At 30.0% G+C, this 25020-nt stretch overlaps 2 protein-coding genes across 2 annotated transcripts; one reads left to right on the top strand and one right to left on the bottom strand.

The window, feature by feature from the left end:
• The first annotated feature begins 1098 nt into the window (after positions 1-1098).
• Positions 1099-3634, top strand: LOC123212470 (AT-hook motif nuclear-localized protein 20-like). Its single transcript, XM_044631629.1, has 2 exons — positions 1099-2174; positions 3032-3634. Exon 1 carries the CDS (start codon positions 1684-1686, stop codon positions 2140-2142), a length of 459 nt encoding a protein of 152 aa, XP_044487564.1. The 5' UTR covers positions 1099-1683; the 3' UTR covers positions 2143-2174; positions 3032-3634.
• A 19629-nt stretch (positions 3635-23263) lies between these two features.
• LOC123212569 (receptor-like protein 46) lies at positions 23264-24715 on the bottom strand. The gene is made up of 3 exons (XM_044631749.1): positions 24573-24715; positions 23741-24001; positions 23264-23625 (listed from the first exon to the last, which is right to left on the bottom strand). Coding segments are annotated over exons 1-3 (603 nt in total). The 5' UTR covers positions 24574-24715; the 3' UTR covers positions 23264-23284.
• Between the last annotated feature and the right edge of the window lie 305 nt (positions 24716-25020).

Raw genomic sequence — 25020 nt, 5'->3', positions numbered from 1 at the left:
TCTATTGGTTTATATGACTACAAATTTCAGATATATACTATCCAAATAACAAAGAAAATACTTACTCCCCGAATCACAACAGAGCTGTAGCTTTTTGAAAGAAAAAAAAAAGGGAAAAGAACTATTTTCCACCCATTTTTTATCCCATTTTCAAACCTATACCTACGGCAAATCAAAAATTGCTTTTTCCACTTATGACCAAACTACTATTCATTTTTTCTGTTACAGGGAGGGATAAAATAGTTGTTTTATTGTTTATATTAAAAATTTATAAAGTTTATTACTTTTCACCCCCTATAGGTTTTAGAAACTAACATTTTACCATTACCAAAGTTTTTAAACTTTGAAAAGTAATATTTTTACCGTTAAACCTAGGGTTTTCATATTTTTTAAAATGCAGCTACCCCCCATAACTTTCAAAAATAACAATTTCACCCCCGTTCTTCAACTTCGTCTTCCGACGTCGTCACCGGCCTCCTACTTCTCCTGATGCAACGGCGGTAGTGCGACGAAGAGACAGAGATCTCTTCGTCGCACCACTGTGCGACGAAGAGATCCACCCAGAAGACGAAGGACGATGCTTCGTCGTCCTTCGTCTCTCGTTGCGTCGTCCAGACGTGACGACGAAGGATGACGAAGCGTCATCCTTCGTCTGTTCTTCCAGATCTGGATGACGCTTTGTCGTCCAGATCTGGATGACGAAGGGTTGTCTTTCGTTGTCCTTTGTAGTCGGAGATGGGAGATCGGTGGAATGCGTCAGCCGTCGGTGGTGGCCGGAGAAGGAAGCAAACCCTAGGGGTGAAATCTAAACTTTTCAAACTTTGAGGATAGGTTGAGATGTTAGTTTTTAAAACCTGGAGAGGGGAACTGAAATGTTAAAGTTTTGAGGTTTATGATTAAAATGACGATTTTACCTCTATCCCTAACTGAAAAAATGGATGACAGTTTGGTCATGGGTGGGAAAAGTGGTTTTTGATCTGCCGTGAGTATAAGTTTGAGAGTAGGGTAAAAAATGGGTGGGAAATAGTCCTTTTCCCAAAAAAGAACGGGAAAAAGAGATTTGATTGATTGTTGTGTTTTGAGTTTGTTGTTTTGAATACTGTAAAATTTCCCTCTCACACTTAGTTTATTCTCTTCCTGTCTCAGCATGGGTGCCTCTTTTAATTGATTCTATCGAGGGTTTTGCATCTGTTGTTGTTTGTTTGTATTCTTCATCTTCTAAATTAAAGTCCTTTTTTCTCTTCTTCTGTACTTTCACTCCATCACCAGTTGGATCTGATTCTCTCTTCTAACTACCTCTCTTTCTTCAGTACTCGATCACTAACTAGCTTCTGCCTTCTCTCTCATAAATCTGTGAAAGGTTGAGTTCCAGTACCTCATAAAGAACAATCCATAGTTTGTACATCTAATCTTTTGTTTCTTGTTTAGCTCTGTTTTGACTTTCTGATCTCAAATCCTCAACTTCTAAACAGCTAAAAATATAAACGAAAGCGAAATCCTTAAATTTGATTTAGATTCTTTGCTTAATCTTCTTCTCTTATTTGCTCTTTTACCACAATTCAACAAAACTGGCTAACCCTGGGTGGACCAATCAAGTCAGCATGCCGGGCATGGGCCCGGCTGCCAGTTCACCGATTCTAAACAAACGTGACCTTGAAATCTCTGTAAACGAAACCAGAAGCAATGAAGATGAAGAAGACATCACGGGAACCATCAGCACCCGGTGCCCTGACGGCACTACCAGGTAGGTTTGAAATTTTGTCGTTGACTGCGGCTTTTTTGTCCGGACCAGCTCCTCCAGGCTCAACTGGGCTAACGGTGAACTTGGCCGGCGGACAGGGTCAGGTGGTGGGAGGGAGTGTGGTGGGGCAACTGGTGGCAGCTGGCCCTGTGACAGTCATAGCCGCCACGTTTGCAAATGCCACGTACGAGAGATTGCCTCTAGAAGATGATGAAGAGACTGGCGGTCAAGGACAGATCCAAGGGCCCGCTGATAATTCGCCTCAGCAAATTGAAAGCAGTGGCCACCACCCTCACACTGCTCTTCCTGATCCTTCACAAATCTCTATTTATAATCTGCCACCAAATGGCGGTCAGCCACAAGAGGCTTATAGTGGGGCTCACACGCGCCCGTCTTTCTAGCTAGAACTACAATTTCTATTTATAAATTGAAGGTAGGAAGACTTTACCTTTGTGAATCTTTTATTATTATCATTATTATATATATTATTTTTCTGCTTTTTAAAGATAGTTCTTGAAAGAGGATAGAAAGAAAGAAGGAATAAGAAGAAGCGGAGCCATTATTTTGAATGTATATTTATAGGTTTTCTTTGTTTTCGTTTCTGTTTCCAATAAAAAGATTATCAAACCAGATTTTTTCCTTTGAATTATATTTTTGAGTCGGGATTACTACTATTTATGTAGTTTTATATTATTAGACGAGATAGATTAGAGTTGAAGAAATATTAAAAAATATATGAGGATAGGGGCTGGAAACAACTTTCATGTCTGATGAAAAAATAGAACCTGTCGTATTAGGTTTTCAGGAGGATGAAATATAATGAAGAACCAAAGATCAGCAAGATTTTTTTTTTTTAATAGAGAACTTTTTTTTTCAATAGAGAACCTGCATAGGCTTTAATTCTTTACTAGTTTTGCTAACCTTTGGTTTACTTATATTTGTATCAGCAAGATGTTATTTCTTTTTATTATATTTTGATGGATAACTAAAATCAGTTTAGTTTTATAGTTCAATAGATAATATAATAAAAAAGCTACCTATTTGTTTGTTATGCCCCAAAAGATATAATTATATTAAATACTTGCCGATACAAATATTAATGTTAGCTTATATAATAAGGGGAGGGAGTGGATAATCTTGACATTTGTCTCTTCATTTTATTAAATCAGTCAATTCTAATGGATTTAACCAGAACTAGGCAAAGAAATGATATTAATTTGTATGTGTAAAGCCATATCTGAATAAAATAAAAGGTAACAAGATTGTAAAAGACATTCTCTTTATTTTCAGTTTCCTTGAAGGTGGAGCATTCAATGTATCTCAGCTTCTTCCTTTGCCGCATGGCTCCTCTCTGGCACTTTGATGATCTGGAAGATCAATTGCAGACAGTCCAACCCTCCTCGCCATATGTTGACAGCTTCACTGTGAATAAAAGCATGATGATCGATCAAGTCCCGTAAAGTTTTCCCTTTTTTTTTTTTTTTCTAATAAGGAATTCTATTTGAGCCGAGTCAAAAAGAGACTTAAATTCAGAATTTTTTTATGTACAAAACCCTTTCTTTTCTCACCCAGATGACTCATTTGACAGATCCCTTAAAGTTGATTGAAAGCTTTTTCTTTTGGAAGACACATGAATTGTTGACAGAATGGGGGATGCTCTTCTCCATAATCTGGCAGGAGAACTTTTGAAAGAAGGTGAGACTTGATTAGGTGACAGAGGTGACTCTTGCTCCAAGATCTATTAGTTTTCTTCTGTTAGATTATAATATTAATTTGGGTAAAACCATCTGTTATACTTATCGCTCATTTGGCATTGCATGCCCTTGTGATGATAATTAAAGGCTTTGTTGAATAATTGTTCCAAACATTTTCCCATATATTATTCTTATATTATTGTCATTGTCATTTTAAATTAAAATCACTATAACTCCTCTTAAGAGATAGTTCAAGTGAAAAAGATAAATATATTCAAATATAAGAATATGTATTTAAAACTTATTAACAATATATCATAATCAAACTCTTATGGTATTTCAAGTGGTTGTGTTAGTTTTGTAGCTTATGCATAAAAGATTATTAAAAATGCAAATAAAGGGTGAAAGAGGCCTTCTTTTCTCAAATTTATTGTAAGTTTACCGTGCACACACTACATCTATCATTACCACAGACTCCATTATTTTGCCACCACACTCACCGCCATGAATCACAAACCACCCACCCTTAACACACAACCAATTGTCTTGGTGAAATATCAACGAGTCACTGACCAATGGAAATCGTCCCACCCACCCCATATATTAAAGGCTTTGTATGCCCTTGTGATGATAATTAAAAGCTTTGTTGAATAATTGTTCAAAATATTTCCCCTAATAATATTCTCATATCATTATCAATGTTATTCTAAATTCTAAATTAATATCACTAAGACGCGTCCTTAAAAGATAGTTTAAATAGTAAAGATAAATATATTTAAATATAAAACATGTATTCGAAACTCATTATCAATAAATTATAATCAAACTCTTAAGTGATCTTAAATGGTTGTATTGGTTTTATAGCTTATGCATAGAATCATAAACCACCAACTCCCTTAATTCGCCACCACGTTCACCGCCATGAATCACAAACCATCCACCCTTAACTCAAAATCAATTATTTGGTGAAATATCATCGAGTCACTAACTAATGGAAATTGTCCCACCGACTCTTGACACAACCAATTAAGGGAAGTAGTGTTGTTGGCAGGGGATAGATTTTAATAAAATAAAAAATATTTTGTGATTGACAAATCGCAATTGAAGGTTGATTTGAAAGTGATTTAATCTCTAAACTTATAGCTCTTTTCACGACACACTATAATTACAACAAAAAATCTATAATAAATTATATTAGACTAAAATTAGCAATTTTTATATATCCATATTTGTTTTAGAATAATGTTATATATACGTATTTTTTATATACAAATATGTTATTACGTAATTAGATGTTATTTTATCATTAATTTAAAATCACTTATTTATATTATGACATTCATATATTTATAAAAAACCATATTATTTAAATTTAGAAAACAAATATTACCTTCATATAATAATAACGATAGAGTGTCTCGGGTAAAGAAACTCAAAAATTAAGTACATATTTTAATTTCCTTCTTATCATTCAAAATTTCTTAAACACGTCTTTCGGACTCAATTAATTAGGATTGGAAACTAGTAAACTATTAATAATTTTATTGATTTTTAATGAAGTTTGGGCAGTCGTTGAAATTTTGATACTGGTGGCTTCGTATATATGTATTTTTTTGATGATAATTGCTTATTAATGCTTATTGATTTCAAATTTATGCATATTGTTTAAATTTTAAATTTTATTTGCATTTTTGAATGGATTTTTTATGGAAGAAATATACGTGAAACAATATGCAAGTTTTGAAGATTCTCAATTTCGCTGTTATAACAAGCACTAAGGTTCTGATATGATAGATTGGCCACTTGTTAACCATGATTACAAAAGTGGTATTGCTGATAAAACTTTACACATTAAGTATATAAAAAAGAATAATGTTATTTGCACGTGTATAAATTTGGACATCAATATTGATATATTATCATATGATTGAGTAATTTTGAATTAAAAATAAAATAATATGTAATCATATGATGATATATTATCATTGATATCCGACTTGAGATTCATTATAATTATATGTAACATTACTCTTTTTAAAATTACATAATGTATGGGCAGTTTATGTTGATAACATAGTGTTTGATATCGCATCTTGTTAACACACAGGGATTACATTAATTTAATGCAACATTATAATTTAATTGCTTATAGCAGCTAAAATTTATTGTATAATGTGTGTTAAAAAATTTGAGATGTAAGAATATATTGGATAGGCATCAAAATCAATCCATTGAAAGTAACTTAAAAATATTTTATTTAATTTCATAAAGAACTTGAAAAAAAAATGCATTGATTAATTATTCCAAGTAAAACAAGTATGCTCATTAAACAGGAATGTCTTATTTTCCTGACATAACATTCACAATAATCTCTACTTTGAAAGAAGTATCAAACCATTCACAAAGATGCCACCAAGAATGTTTACCTTAAATTTAAAAGAGTATTTAGTTGAATAAGAGAACACATATTCACAAAGATCATCATTAACAGATTTACAATGAGGAGCTAAGTCTAAATTATTCTACAAATCATTCACTATTGGGAAAACTGAAAAATTTATATATTGTAGTCATATTGGACATTATTAATAATTTGTTTGATTGAAGAAACTTATACTCAATTTTTATATAGCGAGAGTTATGTGACAACAATTTTGATTTTATCTTTTCTTTTTTTATACATTTTCGACAAAGTAAATATAAAGATTGTAATAAGTACACATTATAATTTTTTTAATGAGAAAAAATATTATTAATTTATTATTTAGTAAAATTAGGAACTTTTTTCCTAATGTGTTTTAATTTACGATTGCAAATCCATAATCACCAAAGAAAAATAATCATCATTTTGATTCAGATCATGAATATTATATTCAATGCTTATATAGCTTAAAGATAGTATAAATTGATTTTTTATCATTCAAATAAATATAGAAACAAAAAATATTACTTATTTCATTCTTATCTTATACAATTTCTTAAACTATTTTTAAGAACTCGATTAATTAAGATATTTAATTGATATTTTCTATGCATGGTATACACTTTAATATACGATTTTGAGCATAACAAACCATGTGTTGAGTTAAAAAGAAAGAAAGAAAGAAAGAAAGAAAGAAATAAATAAAACTTATTCTCACCTAAGGTTGAGTGTAAATCAAAACTCATACCTGCTAATTTTTTGAAAACTCAAATACCTATTCATCTATTAAATTTTGTTGTTACTATCAAAGATAAAATTGTTATTAAAAAAATATTTAAAAGAACCTAAAATTTATCACATTTACCCCCTTCCCCCAGGTTTAAAAATATAATAAATTCCCCCTAACTTGAAGTTTGAAACATTAACATTTTTTTCTAGGGTTTTTCTAACCACCACTATCGATGGCCGGAGAAAGAGACTACGTTGTTCTCTCTCTTGGCTTCTCTCTCAATCCGGTTTCATTCTTGGATGAAGACACATTTAATTTTCATCCAAGAATAGAGTGAGACTGAGAGAGAAGCTGAGAGGGAGGGAGAACGTCACAGTCTCCTCTTCGACCGTTGCAAGTGGTGGTAGGAAAAATCTTAGGGGGAACTATTTATTTTTTAAACTTTGGGTTGGAGGGAATTTATTAGATTTTTAACCAAAGGGGAAAATGTAATAAATTTTGGGTTTTTTTTTTTAAAATATTTTTATTATATGATAATTTTATCCTTAACAGTAACATCAAGTTTTAACAGACGAATGAGTATTTAAATTTTCAAAAATTAGCAGATATAAGTTTGGGTTTACATTAAACCTTAAATGAGAATAAATCTTTTGGCCCCACATATATATATATATATATATATATATATATATATATATATATATATATATATATATGTATATAAAGTTGTATATTTTTCCATTTTTAATTTTATTATTTATCCTTTTAAAAGCTTTTTTTTTAAATTCCAACGAAATGATTTTTTTTTAATTACATACAGTTATCATTCTTTGGTAAGTGCTCATCTAATTTTTTAATATCCCCAATTAATAAATATATTTAAAAAAATTTAAAATAGAAGCAATTTAATCTCTAAAGTGGTTACTTTTCTCACAACACATTATAATTTTTTTTTTTAAAATGATAACTCTCACTTGATTGGAATCATTCACACTGAGTAGAACAAATTTCATGTCTAGTGATCGACCTCACAATCACTTAATATGGTAAGTCAAAATTTTGATATTAATATGTCAACAGAAAAAACTTAAACCACTCTTCCCTTTGAGATAACACATTATAATTACAACTCTTGAATTGATAATTATTCAATTTTGTATCATTCATTGTGATTTCAATTCCAATCAAATATTGTTGGATAAACCTAGAAAAAAGTTATTTTGATGGGTAAAATCAAGTGATAAATCTCTAAAGCAATTGTTTTAGATATAAAATTATATGTAAAATAATTGAATAATAATGAGATATAAATAATTTAAAAATATAAAATTAAAGGATTCTCGAATATATTTAAAACAGTTCAATAATAAAATATACAAAATTGTGTTTTAATTATACCTATTTATTTCAAATTTATTCCATTTTGAACATAAAACAAATTAACAAATAATAAATAAATATACCGTTAATATAAATTAAAAAACATACCTTATCTTTTTCATTTGAATAAATATTTTAGAGTAAAATTAGCAACTTTTATACATCCATGTCTGTTTTAAGTCTTTCGTGGCAGGTATCCAATTATTAAAAAGGTCAAAAGATTTATTTTCACCCAAGGTTTGACCCACTTGCAAATGCACATTCGTAAAATTTTAAAAATGTAAACAATTTTTGTTAGAATTTTCTGTTAAAACTAAGGGCAAAATAATTATTTTTTTAGTAATATTAAAAAATATATAATTTTATTCCTCATAGGTTTTAAAAATTGACATTTCACCCCATACCTCAACTTTAAAAAATGACTTTTCCCACCCCCCACCTCCCATCCTTAGAGTTTTTTTCTCTTTGGCGACAACAACAACAACGACAATGGCCACAATCTCCTTCTGCCACTGCCGGCAACAGGTGAAGAAGCTCCAACCAATACAAATTGAATCAAAGATTAAGAATCAGCTCAAATGATAGATTTGTCGCGTTTTCATTGAATCGTCTCTAGATCAGTCTTGTTTTTGTTGCCTTTTATTGTTGGCTCTCCGTTGATTCTAGATGTTTTTGTTTGCAACCGATGAAGCATAATTGATGGCCTTTTCAATTCATCTAGACAAAGACGATTTATCTTTATCTAGATGAAGACTTGTCTTCTTTGGTGAAGATAATTCTGAAAGAAGAGAGAGAGATAGATGGATAGTGCCAATTGGTAGAGAGGGAGAGGTTTTACCAAAAAGTTGAAACCCTAAGAGAAAAAGTGAATTTTTCAAAACTTAATCTTAAGGAGAAATTATTAGTTTTCTAAATCAAAGAGAGAAAAATATATAAATTTTTAAGGTTTTAGGGTTTAGAGGTAAAATAATAATTTTACCCCCTATAACTAATGAGTTTGGTTAAATTTAACAATTTATAGATGAATATTTAGATTTTTAAAACTCTACAAATATGTATTTAGAAATGCATTAAACCTTGGATGGGAATAAGTCTTTTGGCCTATTAAAAAGCGTGTTATTTCAATTTAGGGAACAAATATTACATTCATGTAATAATATGGACAGTGTTATGGTTAAAAAAAACTTAAAAATTAAGTATGTATTTTTTCAATAGATGCAGAAACAAAATGATTACTTAATGTCTTTCTTATCATTCAAAATTTCTTAGACATGTATTTCGGACTCAATTAATTAGGATTTGAAATTAGTAAAATGTTAATAATTTATTTATTGATTTCTAATGAAGTTTGGGCGGCCGTTGAAATTATGAAACTGGTGGCTCCATATATTTTCCGATGATAATTGCTTATGTATGCTTATTGATTTCAAATTTATGCATATTATTCAAACTTTAAATTTTAATAGATAGACCGAAAAATTGCATTTGTGAATGGATTTTTTTATGAAATAAGTTTATGTGGATCAACACGTGGGTTCCGAAGATCTTCAATTTCGCCATTACGTGTGCAAGTTTGAAAAATTTTTATTTACTAATTATAACAAACATCGAAGGTCTAGTATGATAGATTGATTACTTTCCTTGTTAGTCATCAAAAGAGGGACTGTTTATAAAACTTTGTTGGGAAAAAGATAATTTTCTACCTATGTTTTAATCCAATCTCGAAAACACATCTACGATAGATAAAAAACTCAAATACCCACCTATCGACTAACTTTTGTTAAAATATTCAGTTAGAGACATGAATAAAATAGTCATTCTATCCCCAAACCCTAAAACCTTAAAAATTTATATCATTTTCCTCCTTTAATTTAGAAAACTAGCAATTTTCTTTCATGATTAAACTTTGAAAAATTCACTTTTCTCCCCTTAAACACATCAATGGGTCATGCCAGACCAACTTCGGTTCGGCCCATTTGCTCATGGGCCTGACCAGGCCTTAGGCTTGTATAGTAATGGGCCTTTGGGCCGGGTCGACCTATGGATTTTGAAGGCCCATGTAATACCCTCGGGTGCGTTTCAGGGGCATTTATGTCTTTTGACCCTATTTCGAGATATTTTCAGTTTTAAATATATATGTTCACATGCATGTGTGTGTGTGTTTTTATATATATATCTATATATTTATATAGATATACATAAAGAAATTAAAAACAAAAAAGAAAGAAAAGAGAAAATAAAAAGAAAATGAGATAAAGATTATATAAAGAGAGAAAAAAGTCAAAAAGGCAACTTTTACCCTTTTTCCATCCTCTTCTCCGCCTCATCTAGCAGCCAGCCTTCTTCATGCTTTTTCTTTGTTTTTTTTGAAGAAAAAGGAAGGATTTGAAGGAGTTTTGGAAGATAAGTAAGGAAAGAAAAGAAAATGAAGCACTTTGGAAGCCTTAGTAACCAAAAGATCTCTTCTTTTTCCCTTTACCTATGTTTATATATGTATTGGATGTATGTTATATGAATATGTTAGTATGTTTTGGTGTTGATTTAAGGTGATTTTGGTGATAAAGGAAGCAAGACAAAGAAAAGGAAGCCAACTTGCAAAAAATTAGCTTGAAATAAGGTAAGGGGTATCATTCTTGATATGTTGTATGTTTTAGGGTTTTGGTTCTTTGGATCTATGTTATAAATGATGATTTTGAAGTTGAGAAATGTTGTTTTGCCATTTTGGGTGTCTATGTGTGTGATTTTGTTGATGACAGAGAGTTAAACAATATTTACAGTTTTACCACTAAGTTTGTCCCATGTTTTGGCTATCTTATCTTATGAATCATGGGCTATTATAGCTTGTTGGAAAGATCTTTGAATCCTATTTTTAATGATATATAGCTTGTATGAATTAGAAATAATTTGGATTGATAAATATTGTATGAACCACAAGGACTGCTTTACCAAATAAATAGAGGAGACAGTTTTTGCCACTGACTTCATCTCATATTTTGACTGTCTTATCTAATGAGTTATGAGTGCTATTATATCTTGTTGGAAATCTATTTGAATACTCTTTTCAGGGATATATAGCTTGTATGAATTGGGGATCATTTGGACTGTTAAATATTGTATGAACCACAAGGACTGTTTTACCAAATAAACAGAGGAGATAGTTTTTGCCACTGATTTCATCCTATGTTTTGACTACCTTATATATTGAATTATGAGTGCTATTATAGCTTGTTAGAAATATCTTTGAATCCTCTTTTCAACGATATATAGCTTGTATGAATTAGAAACCGTTTGGGTTGTTATATTGTATGAAAAAGAAGGTTGCCCTGCCAAATGATTGTTCTGTGAATAGTATTTCGTAGTTTTTGGAAAGAAAGAAAGAAAAGAAAGGAAAGGAAAGAAATAAGAGAAAAAGAAAAGAAGAAGAAAAGAAAGAAAAGGAATTTGGGGCTCAAGATTCAGGGGTTGTCCCAAGAGTATGGTCTGGTGAGTTATGAATAGATTTAGATGGAAGCAAGATTTGTAAAATATAAGACACGCATGCATGCTATAAACTGTGAGGGGGCACTTTACACTACACCGCCCACAGTAGGGCACGTCCGTAGTAGGACATAGACCTACAGTAGGGTCTGCTCGCAGTAGAGCATACTCATAGTAAAGCTCAAATCATATTCAGAAATAGTGTAGTGAGAGAAAGGAAGAGAGCTTGAGCTTAGAAAAGTGTCAAATCCCTATAGTCAGCTTCCAGAAAGTATCAAATAGACACCAAATAGGACAAAGTATGACCTAAATAGTAAAACATGAACTAGATTATCCCTTCGAGTTCTTATGGGAGTTATGAGTGAGGTTGAGTCCCGAGAGTGAGTTAGAACAGGAAAAGAGATAGTTTACTTAATTCTTTCCCCTTACTGAGTGTTATTATCTCTCACTTCCTTTTCTTTCCTGATTGCAGGTACAGGTGATCGAGGTAGCTACGAGGTAGGGTCAGGTCAGTGAAGATAGATCCAGCTGGAGCAGGTTATCTCTGGTTTATATTACATGCATACAGTGGCGTGTTCTTGTGTGACCTTTTTGAGATGATTGTACAGTTGTATATGATTACTCTCTGTTTTCAGATGCTTTCAGATGAGTTTTCATATGAGTATATACATCTTTTATTCGTTTTCAGATTTTCAGTTTTCTTGGAATACTTTCTAAACACTTTTAGTGATGCGTTTATTTTAAAGTATTTTAAAAGAAAAAAAAATAGACACTCCGGATATTAATTCGTAATATTTCTCCTTCGGTGGGTAGTACTTCTAGGGAGGGGTGTTACAGCCCAAGACCCGACCCTATATATATAGGGTTGGTCAAATCTTGAATGGGTCTACCCATGAGCTTTAATCCTGCTGACAAATTTAAACAATTTTTTAAAAAATTTAATTAAAATTTTTAAACACAAATTATTTTTTAATTATTAAAACCGAGGACAGTACCCCAAATTTTTTATTTATAATCTCTCACTCATGACGGAAGAATACTATGGTTACATGATCAAAAATATTATAAGTTTATAACATAGTACAAATAAATTAATTTATATATTGTATAATTACAAACATAAATAAAATATATATACTATCCATTTATCTATTCGTCCTCAACATCTAAATTTCTAAATTCATTTGACATTGGATTCATTTGATGTTGAATCTATTTGTAATTTTTTGTAATGATAAAATTGAAATAAAAATGAAATTATAAACATAAAGAATTATTATTTGTAAATTCAGACAGTTTTCGAAAGAGAGTTGATAAGAGAAAATGAGATGGAGAATATAATAAAAGAATTGAAATTGAGATATTTGTAAATAAAATTGGAAATTAAAAAATTTTGGATTTGTTTATATAGAAAAAATAAAAAAAATAACTATCACAAGCAGAAACCTTCATTTCTGCCTTTTTTTTTAAATTTGTAAACAATATTAAATCGCGCTAGCCCATGAGCCTAATATTAAAACCCGCAACTTGGCCCAGAAAGCCCATAGGCTAGTCCCAACATACTATAGTGCCGAGCCAAGCCTTTCCGAGTCGGGCTTCAAATTTGTGTTTTGGGTTGGGCCTCCATTTGGCTCTACCTAATTGACATGTCTATTCCCCCTTTCTAGGTTTCATCTCTGGTAGCTTAGGGAATCTGATTGTGTGATAGAGAAGAAAACAACAATCTTATTTGACAAGGGACGACCTTTCATCGTCTAGATCTAGATGACGAAGCGTTGTCCAAATTTGGAAGACGTGACAAAGGATGACGTTTCATTGTTGTGGGTGACAATCATTTGTTGTCCTTCATGGCCAAATCTAGACAATGGGTGAAAAACACTGCCCGTCGGTGGGAATGGTGGTAGTCGGAGAAGGGAAACAAACATAGGGGTGAAATTTAAGCTTTTCAAACTTTAAGATGGGGTGAAGTGTTAGTTTTTAAAATCTAGCTGGAAAATGATATAAATTTAAAGATTTTAGAGTTTAGGGATAATATAATGATTTTATTCTTGTCTCTAACTGAAAATTTTGACTACAGTTAATCTATAGGTGAGTGTTTGAGTTTTTTATCGATTGTGGTATAATTTTGAGATTGAGTTAAAATTTGGGTCAGAAATAATCCTTTAGCCAACTTTGTTCGTTTAACAAATAAAATTTGAATAGTGTTGTGTGCATTTATAAGTGCTTTTGAATTATAATAGATGACCACAAATCATTATTAATAGTTAACTTGGTATTCATTATAATTGCACATTACTCTACAAAATGAAATAGTGTGTGCACAAATTCATGCTGATTTAATTTATTTATATCCCCAATTAATAAATACATCTAAAAATTTTCAAAAAGAATAAAAAAAAAGTTTGAGACCATTGGCTCTCCAGATTGGTCATGATGAAATAAAGTGTGTTAAAAAATGTGAGATGTAAAATATTTTATGGACATCAAAATCAATCCATTGAAATTTATTTACTAGTATTTTTATTCAATTTCATAAAGAACTTAAAAAAAAGCATACATTGGTTAAGGATTCCAGCCAAAACAAACTTCCTTAGTACCTTGGAGGCAAGGACCAGTTTCTCTTATCTTCCAAACACAAGTTCTGCAAGATTCTCTTTTTTGTATAAAAATATCAAACCACTCAGAATGCCCTTCCCATATGAAATGACAATAAAATTGAGTTCCCCCAAAAAACTTTACAGGAAAACTGAAAGAGTATTCAGTCAAATAAGGAAGGAAATGTGAACCAAGATCATCATCAGCGGATTTACAATGAAGACCCAAGCCCGATTGACTTTGCAAGTCATTTATTATTGAAACTTTCACCTTCGCCGGAAATTTGACCTTTTGTGGTAATTCGGTCGAGTGACTTACTATCACTATATTTAATATTATTAGTAACTTCAACAAGAAAATCATCTTTGCTTTGTTGACGAGACTCATACTCAATTTTTGTCTGTCAAGATGTTTTGACCTATAGTTTCATGTGTTATAGGTATTTATACTAGTAAGTTAATAAAATGACAACTAAGGAAGAGTCATGTGGCAAATATTTTGATTTTATCTTTCTTTATATATATTTTTTATAAATATCTTAATCTCATTAATTATACGATATAATTTATCTTATTTAGTAAATTTAACAACTTTTTTCCTTATGTGTTTTATCTTCGTGATTGCAAATATATAATCACCAAAATAATGTTATTTCAATTAAAGTAAAAAATATTACATTCGATGCTTATAAGAGTAAAAGATATTATAAATTGATTGCGTATAATTCAGATATTTAATTATGCTAAAAGATAGTATAAACTTAAAAAAAAAAATTACATTCTGTTTTTAAGTCTTTTGTGGCAAGTATATAATTATTAAAAAAAAAAGTGTTAATTCAATTTAGAGAGAAAATATTACATTCATATAATGGTTAAAAAAACTTAAAGAATAAGTTTGTATCATTTCAATAGATGCAGAAACAAAAATAATTAGTTAATTTCCTTCTTATCATTCAAATCTTTTTAAACTACTAATAATTTATTTATTTACTGGTGTTTCCCTATATTAATTACTGATTTCAAATTAAGGCTTATTTTTCAAAATGTAAATTTTATCAAATAGAAGTAAAAATTGCATTTGTGAATGGATTTTTTATGGAAGAAGAATATGTGCAACAACATATAGGCTTAAAAAAAGCTTTGTATTGATTATAACAAGCAATGAGGCTCTCGTATGATAGATTTAATACTTCCCTTGTTAACCATGGCTACAGAGGTATTGCTTATAAAACTTTTTCATTAAAATAAAAATAAAAATAATGATGATGTGTTATCATATAATTGAGTAAATTTAAATTAAAGATAAAATAATACATAATTTGATAGTTATTATAATAGCACATAAAATTACTCGACATAAAATGACTGTGTGAACAAATTCATGTTGATGATATAGTGTCTGGCTTCACATCTTGTTAACACCCATATTGATTACATTAATTTAATGCAATATTAATTTAATTGCTTATGTAATAAAATATGTAGATTTTCATATTTTTTATTTTCAAGAATTTTGGCTCTCTTTAACTGCCCAAATTTCTTGAACAAAGGTGTGTTCAAAAATTTGAGATGAAAAATATTTTATGGACATCAAAATCAATCCATTGAAAGTAACTAAATAATATTTTATTCAATTTCATAAAGAACTTGGAAGTAAAACAAGTATGCTTAGTAAAGGGGCAAGAGCAATATCTCTTATCTTCCTGACATAATATTAGCAAGAATCTCTACTTTGAATGGAGATATCAAACCACTCGAAATGCCCTACCATTTGAATTGATAATAGAATTAAGTTCCTCTAAGGACGTTTACCTTTAACTAAAAAAAGAGAATAAGGGAGCACATGTTTACCAAGATTGTCATAAGTAGATTTACAATGAAAAACCAAGTCCACGTTAATTTATAAATTATTCCAATCCATTGAAAGTTATTCAATAATATTTTTATTCAATTTCGTAAAGAACTTGCAAAACAAACATACATTGGTTAACGATTCCAATTAAAACAAGCTTCCTCACGACCTTGGAGGCAAGGACCAGTTTCTCTTATTTTCTAGATATAATGTCTACAAGAGTCTCTTTTCTGAACACAGATATCAAACCATTCAGAATGTCTCTACCATTCAAAATGACAATAGAATTGAAGTCTCTCAAAAAAGTTCACCTTAAAATAGAAAGAGTATCCAGTCAAATGAAGGAGCTAATGTGCACCAAGATCATCATTAGCGGATTTATAATAAATACCCAAATCCAAATTACTTTGCAAATCATTCACTATTACAATATTCACCTTTTGAGGAAAAGGAAAACTGATTGACTGACTTAATATAGCCATACTGGATATTATTAATAGCTTGAATAAGAAAATATTACTTGCTTTGTTGAGAACACTCATTCTAAATTTTTATATAGGCTAGAAGATATTTCCCATCCAAGTTTTAGTCTAATCTTAAAAGCACACCAATGATAGTTCACAAACCAAAATACTCATCTATGGACTAATTTATATTAGAGATAAAGATAAAATCGTTATTTTACTATTAAACTTTAAAGCTCCAAAAATTTATATCAATTCCCTTCTTAGTTTAGAAAACTAACAATATCTCCTCATAATTAAACTTTGAAAAGTTGCAATTTTCCCTTTAGAGTTTTATTTTTTCGGTGATGCAATAGAATTTTGTGACTCAACGAACTTGGTCACCACAGAGAAGAAGCGTTGATGAAGAATTGTTGATCTGGACAATGATGCATTGTCCAAAAGCATCGATGAAGGGCGCTTCTTTGTCGAATCCTATGTCAATGTTTCTTCTTCGTGGTAGCCGGATTCTAGTGGATCACTTGAAAAATTATTTTGCATATTTCATTCTTATCTTTTAAAATTTCTTGAATTTTTTTAAGACACTATTAATGAAGATATGGAATTAATATTTTTCATGCAAGCTATACATTTGAATATAATATTTTCAGAATATGCATTTGATATAACATAAGAAAGAGCAATGTCATGTATACATACTTTTGGTACATAGATAATGTATTATCATGTGATTGTGTATTATTTTAACTTTGATTTTAAATCATCAAATTACATAATGATATATTATCTGTGTACTTAATTTGTGTATCAAAAACATGTATGTCTAGTTTTATTGCATAAAAAATGTGGAGTTAAAAAGAATATATATATATAAAGATATTTATATTTATATTTTAATTTTTTTATTTATCCTCTTTAAATGCTTTTTTTTATTCCAACGAAATGAATTTTTTTTATTACAAACAGTTCATCATTCTTTGGCAAGTGCTCCTTTAATTTATTAATATCCCGAATTAATAAATAAATTTAAAAATTATGAAAAAGAATTAAAATCTTGTGTGATTGACAAATCTCAATTGAAGGTTGATTTAAGAGCAATTTATTCTCTAAAGTGGTTACTTTTCTCACAGCACATTATAATTACAACTTATAAATTTATAATTATTCAATTTTGTATCATTCATTATGATTTCAATAGTTTTAGACATCAAATTATCTTGTAAAATAATTAAATAATGAAATATAAACTATTTAAAAACATATAATTTAAGGATTCTCGTAATCCCATTGATTATATATAAAACAGTTCAATTTGGAAAATTAAAACATAAAACAAATAAACAAATAATAAATAAATACAACAGTAATATGAATTAACAAATACACCTTCATTAGAATAAATATTTTTAACAAAAATTGATAGCTTTTATACATCCATATTTGTTTTAAGTTTTTTGTGGCAAGTAGTAATTATAAAAAAAAAAGGTGTTATTTCAAATTAGGGAACAAATATTACATTCATGTAACAATATGGACAGAGTGTTTTGGGCTGTCGTTGAAACTGGTGGCTCCATATATCTTTATATAATAATTGCTTATGGGTGCTCGTTGATTTTGAAGATTCTCAGTTTCGCCATTATGCCTACAAGTTTAAAAAAGCTTTGTACTAATTATAACCAGCCCAAAGCAATTATTCCTATTCAAAGTTTACTTTTTTTTTTTTATATTCTTTTTCATTAACTTTTAAAAATTCAAATACTCATCAATCTGTTAAAATTTATTATTACGGTTAAAGGTAAAAATATTATTTAACTAAAAATATTAAAAAACTAAAAATTTATTACATTTCTCCTCTTAATTTAAAAATCTAATAATGTTATTTCATCCAAGATTTAAAAAGTAATCATTTTCTTCTTAGGGTTTTAATTTTTTTCTCAGATTTTCCAACAAGCTTCTTCATCGCTCTCTTCCTCCCGCTACTCCCTCTCCCTCTCCGATGTCATTGATTTTGTCAATGAAGGTTTGACGGACAAAGGATGGAACCCAAACCTAAGGAAATGAGACGAACGAAGGACAAAGGAAATGAGATGGACAAAGGACGATGGATGACGCATGAAGGAAGATGATCGATGAAGGAAGATGAACTAAGGTAGATGACAGATGAAACCTAGCCCTAACTCTCCCTCTCTGATGTCATTGATTTTGTCAATGAAGGTTTGACGGACAAAGGATGAAACCCAAACCTAAGGAAATGAGACGAACGAAGGACAAAGGAAATGAGATGGACAAAGGACGATGGATGACGCATGAAGGAAGATGATCGATGAAGGAAGATGAACTAAGGTAGATGACAGATGAAACCTAGCCCTAACTCTCCCTCTCTGATGTCATTGATTTTGTCAATGAAGGTTTGACGGACAAAGGATGAAACCCAAACCTAAGGAAATGAGACGAACGAAGGACAAAGGAAATGAGATGGACAAAGGACGATGGATGACGCATGAAGGAAGATGATCGATGAAGGAAGATGAACTAAGGTAGATGACAGATGAAACCTAGCCCTAACAATGATTCATCTAGATTTGAAAACGACTCGTGGGTTTTAAATCTAGTTATTGTTCCTTAATGACGGACGAAATGGGTGACGTCTAGAGAGAAAGAGTGTTAGGAGGAAGAGAGCAACAAAGAAGCTTATTGGAAACACCATGAAAATATTAAAACCCTAAGGGGGAATGACACATTATCATTAATACTCAATTTGATACTCAATATAATTTTATATAACATTAGTGTCTACTAAATGAAATAGTGTCTGCACAAAGTAATGTAGATTTAATTTATTAATATACCCGATTAATGAATACATTTAAAAATTTTAAATAGAATTAAAAAAAAAAAGTTTGAGACCATTGGCTCCCTAGATTAGTCATGATTTCTTGAATAGAGTGTGTTAAAAAATTTGAGATGTAAAATATTTCGTGGACATCAAAATCAATCCGAGGAAAGTTATTCATTAATATTTTTATTCATTTTCATAACTTAAAAAAAAAAAAAAGCATACATCAACTAACGATTCCAACTAAAACAATATTCCTCATTAATTAGGAGGCCTTGGAAGCAAGGACCAGTTTCTCTTATTTTCCAAACACAATCTTTGCAATTATCTCTTTTCTGAATAAAAATATCAAACCACTCAGAACGCCCTTTCCATACAAAATGACAATAGAATTGAGTTGTTCCAAAAAAGTTTACCGAGAAATGAAAAGAGTATGTAGTCGAATAACGGAGCCAATGTGAACCAAGATCATTATCAGCAAATTTACAACGAAGACCCAAGTCCAATTTACTTTGCAAATAATTTATTATTTGAACATTCACCTTCGTGGGAAATTCGACCTTTTGGGGAAGTTCGGTCGAGTGACTTACTATCATCATGCTTGATATTATTAATAACTTCTATAAGAAAATCATATTTGCTTTGTTGACAACACTCATACTCAATTTTTATATATCAAGCTAATTTGATCAATAGGTTTCTGTGTTGAAGGCATTTATATTAATACGTTAATAAAATGACAACTGTGGGGGAGTTATGTGGCAAATATTTTGATTTTATCTTTCTTTATATATATTTTTTATGAATATCTTAATTTCTTTAATTATACGAAATAGTTTATTTTATTTAGTGAAGTTAACAACTTTTTTCCTTGTGTGTTTTATGTTTGTGATTGCAAGTATGTTATTTCATTCATATTACATTCAATGCTAAAAGATCATTTCACTGAAGGTAAAAAATATTACATTCAATGCTTATAAAACTAAAAGATTATATAAATTGATTGTGTATCATTTAGATACTTATTTAATTATGCTAAAAGATAGTATAAACTAACAGATATTTTTCTTTCAAGGTAGACATATCTGTTTTAAGTCTTTTGTGGCAATTATGTAATTATAAAAAAAAATGTGTTACTTCAATTTAGAGACAAAAATTACATTTATATAATAATATCGATAGAGTGCTTTGGTTAACAAATCTTAAAAAATAAGAATGTATCATTTCAATAGATGCAGAAACAAAAATAATTACTTAATTTGCTTCTTATCATTAAAAATTTTTTGAACATGTCTTTCAGGCTCAATTAATTAGGATTTTAAATTAGTAAAGTAATAATAATTGCATTTTTGAATGAATTTTTTTTGGAAGAAGTATATGTGGAATAATATGTAGGTTTTGAAGATCCTCAATTTCGAGATTGTGTACGATGTCATAAAAGTTTTGTACTTATTAGAGTTGGTAATTTTCAATACCCCTATTAATTCGATACGATATGAAAAATGTCAAATTAGAATTGAGTTTTTTGATACGAAATCTATTTCGAATAAATCCGATATGACTTGAAATTAAATTGAATAGTATTAATCTTTACATGAAAATAATTTGATATGATCAGAATCGACTCAAATATTTTAGGGAAATGTTACTTGAATGAAATTTGTTAGAAATTATAAAAATGTTAAAAAACAATATTAACAATAGTTGAAATATTTATAAATTGTACATAATTGTATCTTTAAATAATTATAATTACTCATATTATTATTTATTTTTATTTAAATATTTTATTTTATTATTAAGTAGTAAAAAAATAATTTAGTTAGTCAAATTATAGACGTCTTTGAAAGTTCTTACTCATATTATAATTATATATTTTATCTTTATAGTAAAAATTTAAAATATTTACAGATTGTATATAATTGTATCTTCGTATAATTATAATTACCCATATTATTTTTTATATTTATTTAAATATTTTATTTTATTATTAAGTAGTAAGAATTTAATTTGGTTAGTTAGATTATTAACGTGTTTTAAAAGTTTTAGTAAGTAAATTTTTAGATCATTTGTCAATAAGATAAAATGTTATATCATGTGTTTTATTAATAGTATGTCGGGGTAATTTAATAAAGAAACTAAAATGATAAAAACACTTTGAAGAGTAAAAACAATAAATAATTTTGAGTCAATTTAGGTCGGGTCAGATCAATTTGAATATTAAAGGGTTAAGTTAGGGTTAAAAAATTTCGATACGATTATAATTCAGGTCAGATAAGAGTTAAAAGTATCTGACACAAAATCTGAATTGATGCGATATGAATACAATCTGATGACACGAACTATCAGATCTAATGCTGATTATAATAAGCATTTAGGGTTTGGTACGATAGATTGACTATTTTCCTAGTTAACCATAGCTACAAAAGAAGTATTGCTTATAAAACTTTGTTCATTAAATGCATAAAAAAGAGTAATATTATGTACACTTATTTAAATAATGATATGTAATCGTATGATTGAGTGATTTTGAATTAAAGATAAAGTAATACACAATTATATAATGACATATTTTAATCAGTAGCCAATCTGATACTCATTACAATTGTACATTACTCTACAAAATAACATTGTGTGTGCACAAATTCATGTCAATAATATAATGTTTGATATCACATCCTGAGTACCACACTCATGGATAAAGTTGGATTTCGAGCCGAGCTCAAACACAGGCAAACTCGGTATCAGCTCGATAACTATTCATTCAAGCCGAGCCACGACTCGAGCTTGTCGAACGTAATGAAAATGCAGCTCATGTTCGAGCTCATAGGCTCACGAGCTATTCGCGAGCCTTTAAGGAGCCTGACTCAGAATACATACCGAGCCGAGCTACTCGCGAGCTTGGAGCAAGCTGACAAATCGAATATGTTTCACAAGTCGGGATATCGAGCTAGGCTCGCTTATTCTTAACGAGCCGAGCCATCGAGCCGAGCTATCGAACGAGCTGTCGAGCCGAGCCTAACGAGCCTGTTCACAGGATCACAGTTTCAATTTCAAAATGTTATTTTCGTTTAAACATTATTTAATGCATTTTCATTATTTGTAAATCAATCTATTTATATATTTTAAATATTTTCAAGAATAAACACAAAACTAATTTAGCAGATAATCAATCCCTGCAACTTTCATTCTTGTTTGTTAGTTGTGTACAACAAGGGTTTTTCTAGTTTTCATAATAATTTTTCATTTTTCGGACACTAATTTAATTGACTTGACTTCTTTTATCCCATTTTAATTCGTATACATTAATTTTAACTAGAATTTTTTCTTTAAATAAATTAAAATAATTTTTTAAATGGATAAACAATTATACCTTAATTTTTATTTATTATACAAATAAATAATTTATTAATTGGATAAACAATATCTTTCAGTATTCTTGATTGTGTTTTTCCTACTTTCATTTTGCAACAATTTTCCTATTATTTTTAAGCAAGTTTGGAATAGGAGACCAACTTGGCGTGAGTTTCAATTAATTTGCATTACACCATCCATCCACCTGCTGTGAGTCTGTGACACGTTGTGTAACTTCCATTCTTGTTTGTCAGTTATATTCAGCAAAGGTTTTTCTGGTTTTTTTTCATAATAATTTTTTATTTTTCGGACACTAGTTTAGTTAACTTAACTTCTTTTATCACATGATAATATAAAAAATCATTCTTATATTTATAACAAAAGAATAATATTATGTGCATAAATAACGATATATTATCATGTGATTGGATAATTAAAAATTAAAGATAAAATTATACTCAGATGAGTGTTTTATACACAAAAATGATACATATAATTTTATTGTTATAATAAAAAGGCATGTACAAAAACTTTCATCGACCTGCCGACCCATGATTCAGGAGAAACCAAATTAATTATTAGCTTAGCTATTGATACTTCCACTTCATTAGTTATAGCTTTGAATGCAAAGATATGATCTTAAGATAGTAAACCCAGCAAAAATGGAAAAACGGTCATAGCATCTGTGATTATCTTGGAAAGTTGACCTGAAACATGCAATTTTCAACTGTAAAACAAATTCATATTGAATGCCACGTGAGGACCAAGTCAAGCACCAGTTCCAAACGGTCATAGCATCTGTGTTTATTATCCTGGAAAGCTAATAATGCATTGGTTACAACAATTGCACGAACAACAACAGATGCTTGATGAGATTTGGATGAATTTGAGCAGAAAGTTTGGTTGCAAGGCGGCTGCAAATCTGCTGTCTCCGGCATGTTTCTTGTTGTACTAGTTCCAAAAGGTTCAGGTCTATTAGGATTGATTCTACTTGAAGCACTGCAAGCCTTCAAGTAAAACCCAGCTGCACATAGCTCCAGATTGTTTTCATATAGAAATCCTTCATTCAGTCTCTTCAAAGCTTCATTAACCATATTAAAACAAAATCAAGTTCCATTGAGGTTTTTCAAGAAATCAGACTAATTATCAATCAAAAAATAGAATAAATCAAACAAAAGCTGTAGAAACTTGATTACCAGGAGGCACATTGCCAGACAGAGTATTGTTTCGAATGTCTAAAACTTCCAGAAGAGGAGCATCAGCTAATTTTTGCGGGATTGAACCGAATAAGCGATTGAAGCTCAAATCTAGTCTCCTTAACATACTCAGATCACCTAAACTTGCAGGGATTGCACCAGTGAGGTGATTAGATTGGAGAGCAACAACACTAAGCTTCTTCAAAGAACTAAGCTTGGTGGGTATGCTGCCTGTTAACTGGTTATAACAAAGCTGCAACACTACAAAGCATATGAAGAACCATAAATAGGTCACAGATTAGACACACAGCACCAAAATATAAAACCCAATCTAATATGCCAAGCAAGCTTCAAACTTTACAGAGAAAACACGGAAACTGAAAAATGAATGACTGTATATGGAAAACTTTTACCCCAAATTATCCACCACTAACCATGAAAAAACACAGATTAAACAATGTAACTCAGATTATATGTCAAGAAGATATCAATTCTCTTTTTCCATATGTCAAGAAGTTGCACAAACAGAGATCCCATTTATACTTCTAGGTCCTCCATAACAAGCAACACAGATTAGCACAATTTTCACAGCCGAAACACAGCCAGATAGAACAAATTATGAAGGTATACATGTACTTATTAATGCAGTGAACAAAAATAAGGCATATCAGTGTACCAACAAGATCTGATTTCAATAATGCAAATTGGAACAAGTGAAAGAGATGCCACCACTATTATGAATGACAACTGAAGATGATAGATATAAATGTCATCTTATATTATGAATGACAACTGATTTAAAAATAAAAATAGAAAGAAACCTGGCCTTCACTCTTTCATTTAACAGAAAACTTGCTGCAATAGCCACATTGTTATATAGACAGAATCCCGTTGCTTCATCTTTTTCAGCATGATGGCCAGGAGGCCTCACAACAGCAAAAGCAGAATTCAATTCTCCTTTGGCAACTCTGTCTACCAACTATTGATATAGCATTCAGATTAGGCTTTTAATTTAGAATTAAGAGAAAACAGAAACAATTCTACTCTAAATATTATATTTGCTGATTCAATAAGTATAGACAACTCTATGCAATAAGATTGCTATATTGCTACAAGATGGCACATCATTGAACAAACATAACGAAAAAAAGAAGTCAATTGGAGATATTTGGTCACATTAAATTTCAATAACTATAATAGTATTAAAAACTCAATAAACTCCCCCTTAAAGTAGACCAAGTTCCAAACATGTCACAGAAAACAGCCTTCTGGATCATTGA

The sequence above is a fragment of the Mangifera indica genome, chromosome 3 (assembly GCF_011075055.1).
Source record: "Mangifera indica cultivar Alphonso chromosome 3, CATAS_Mindica_2.1, whole genome shotgun sequence".
In the NCBI taxonomy this organism is placed as follows: domain Eukaryota; kingdom Viridiplantae; phylum Streptophyta; class Magnoliopsida; order Sapindales; family Anacardiaceae; genus Mangifera; species Mangifera indica.
The sequence above is the reverse complement of the archived record's forward strand: the minus strand, read 5'-3'. Positions and strand labels throughout refer to the sequence as shown.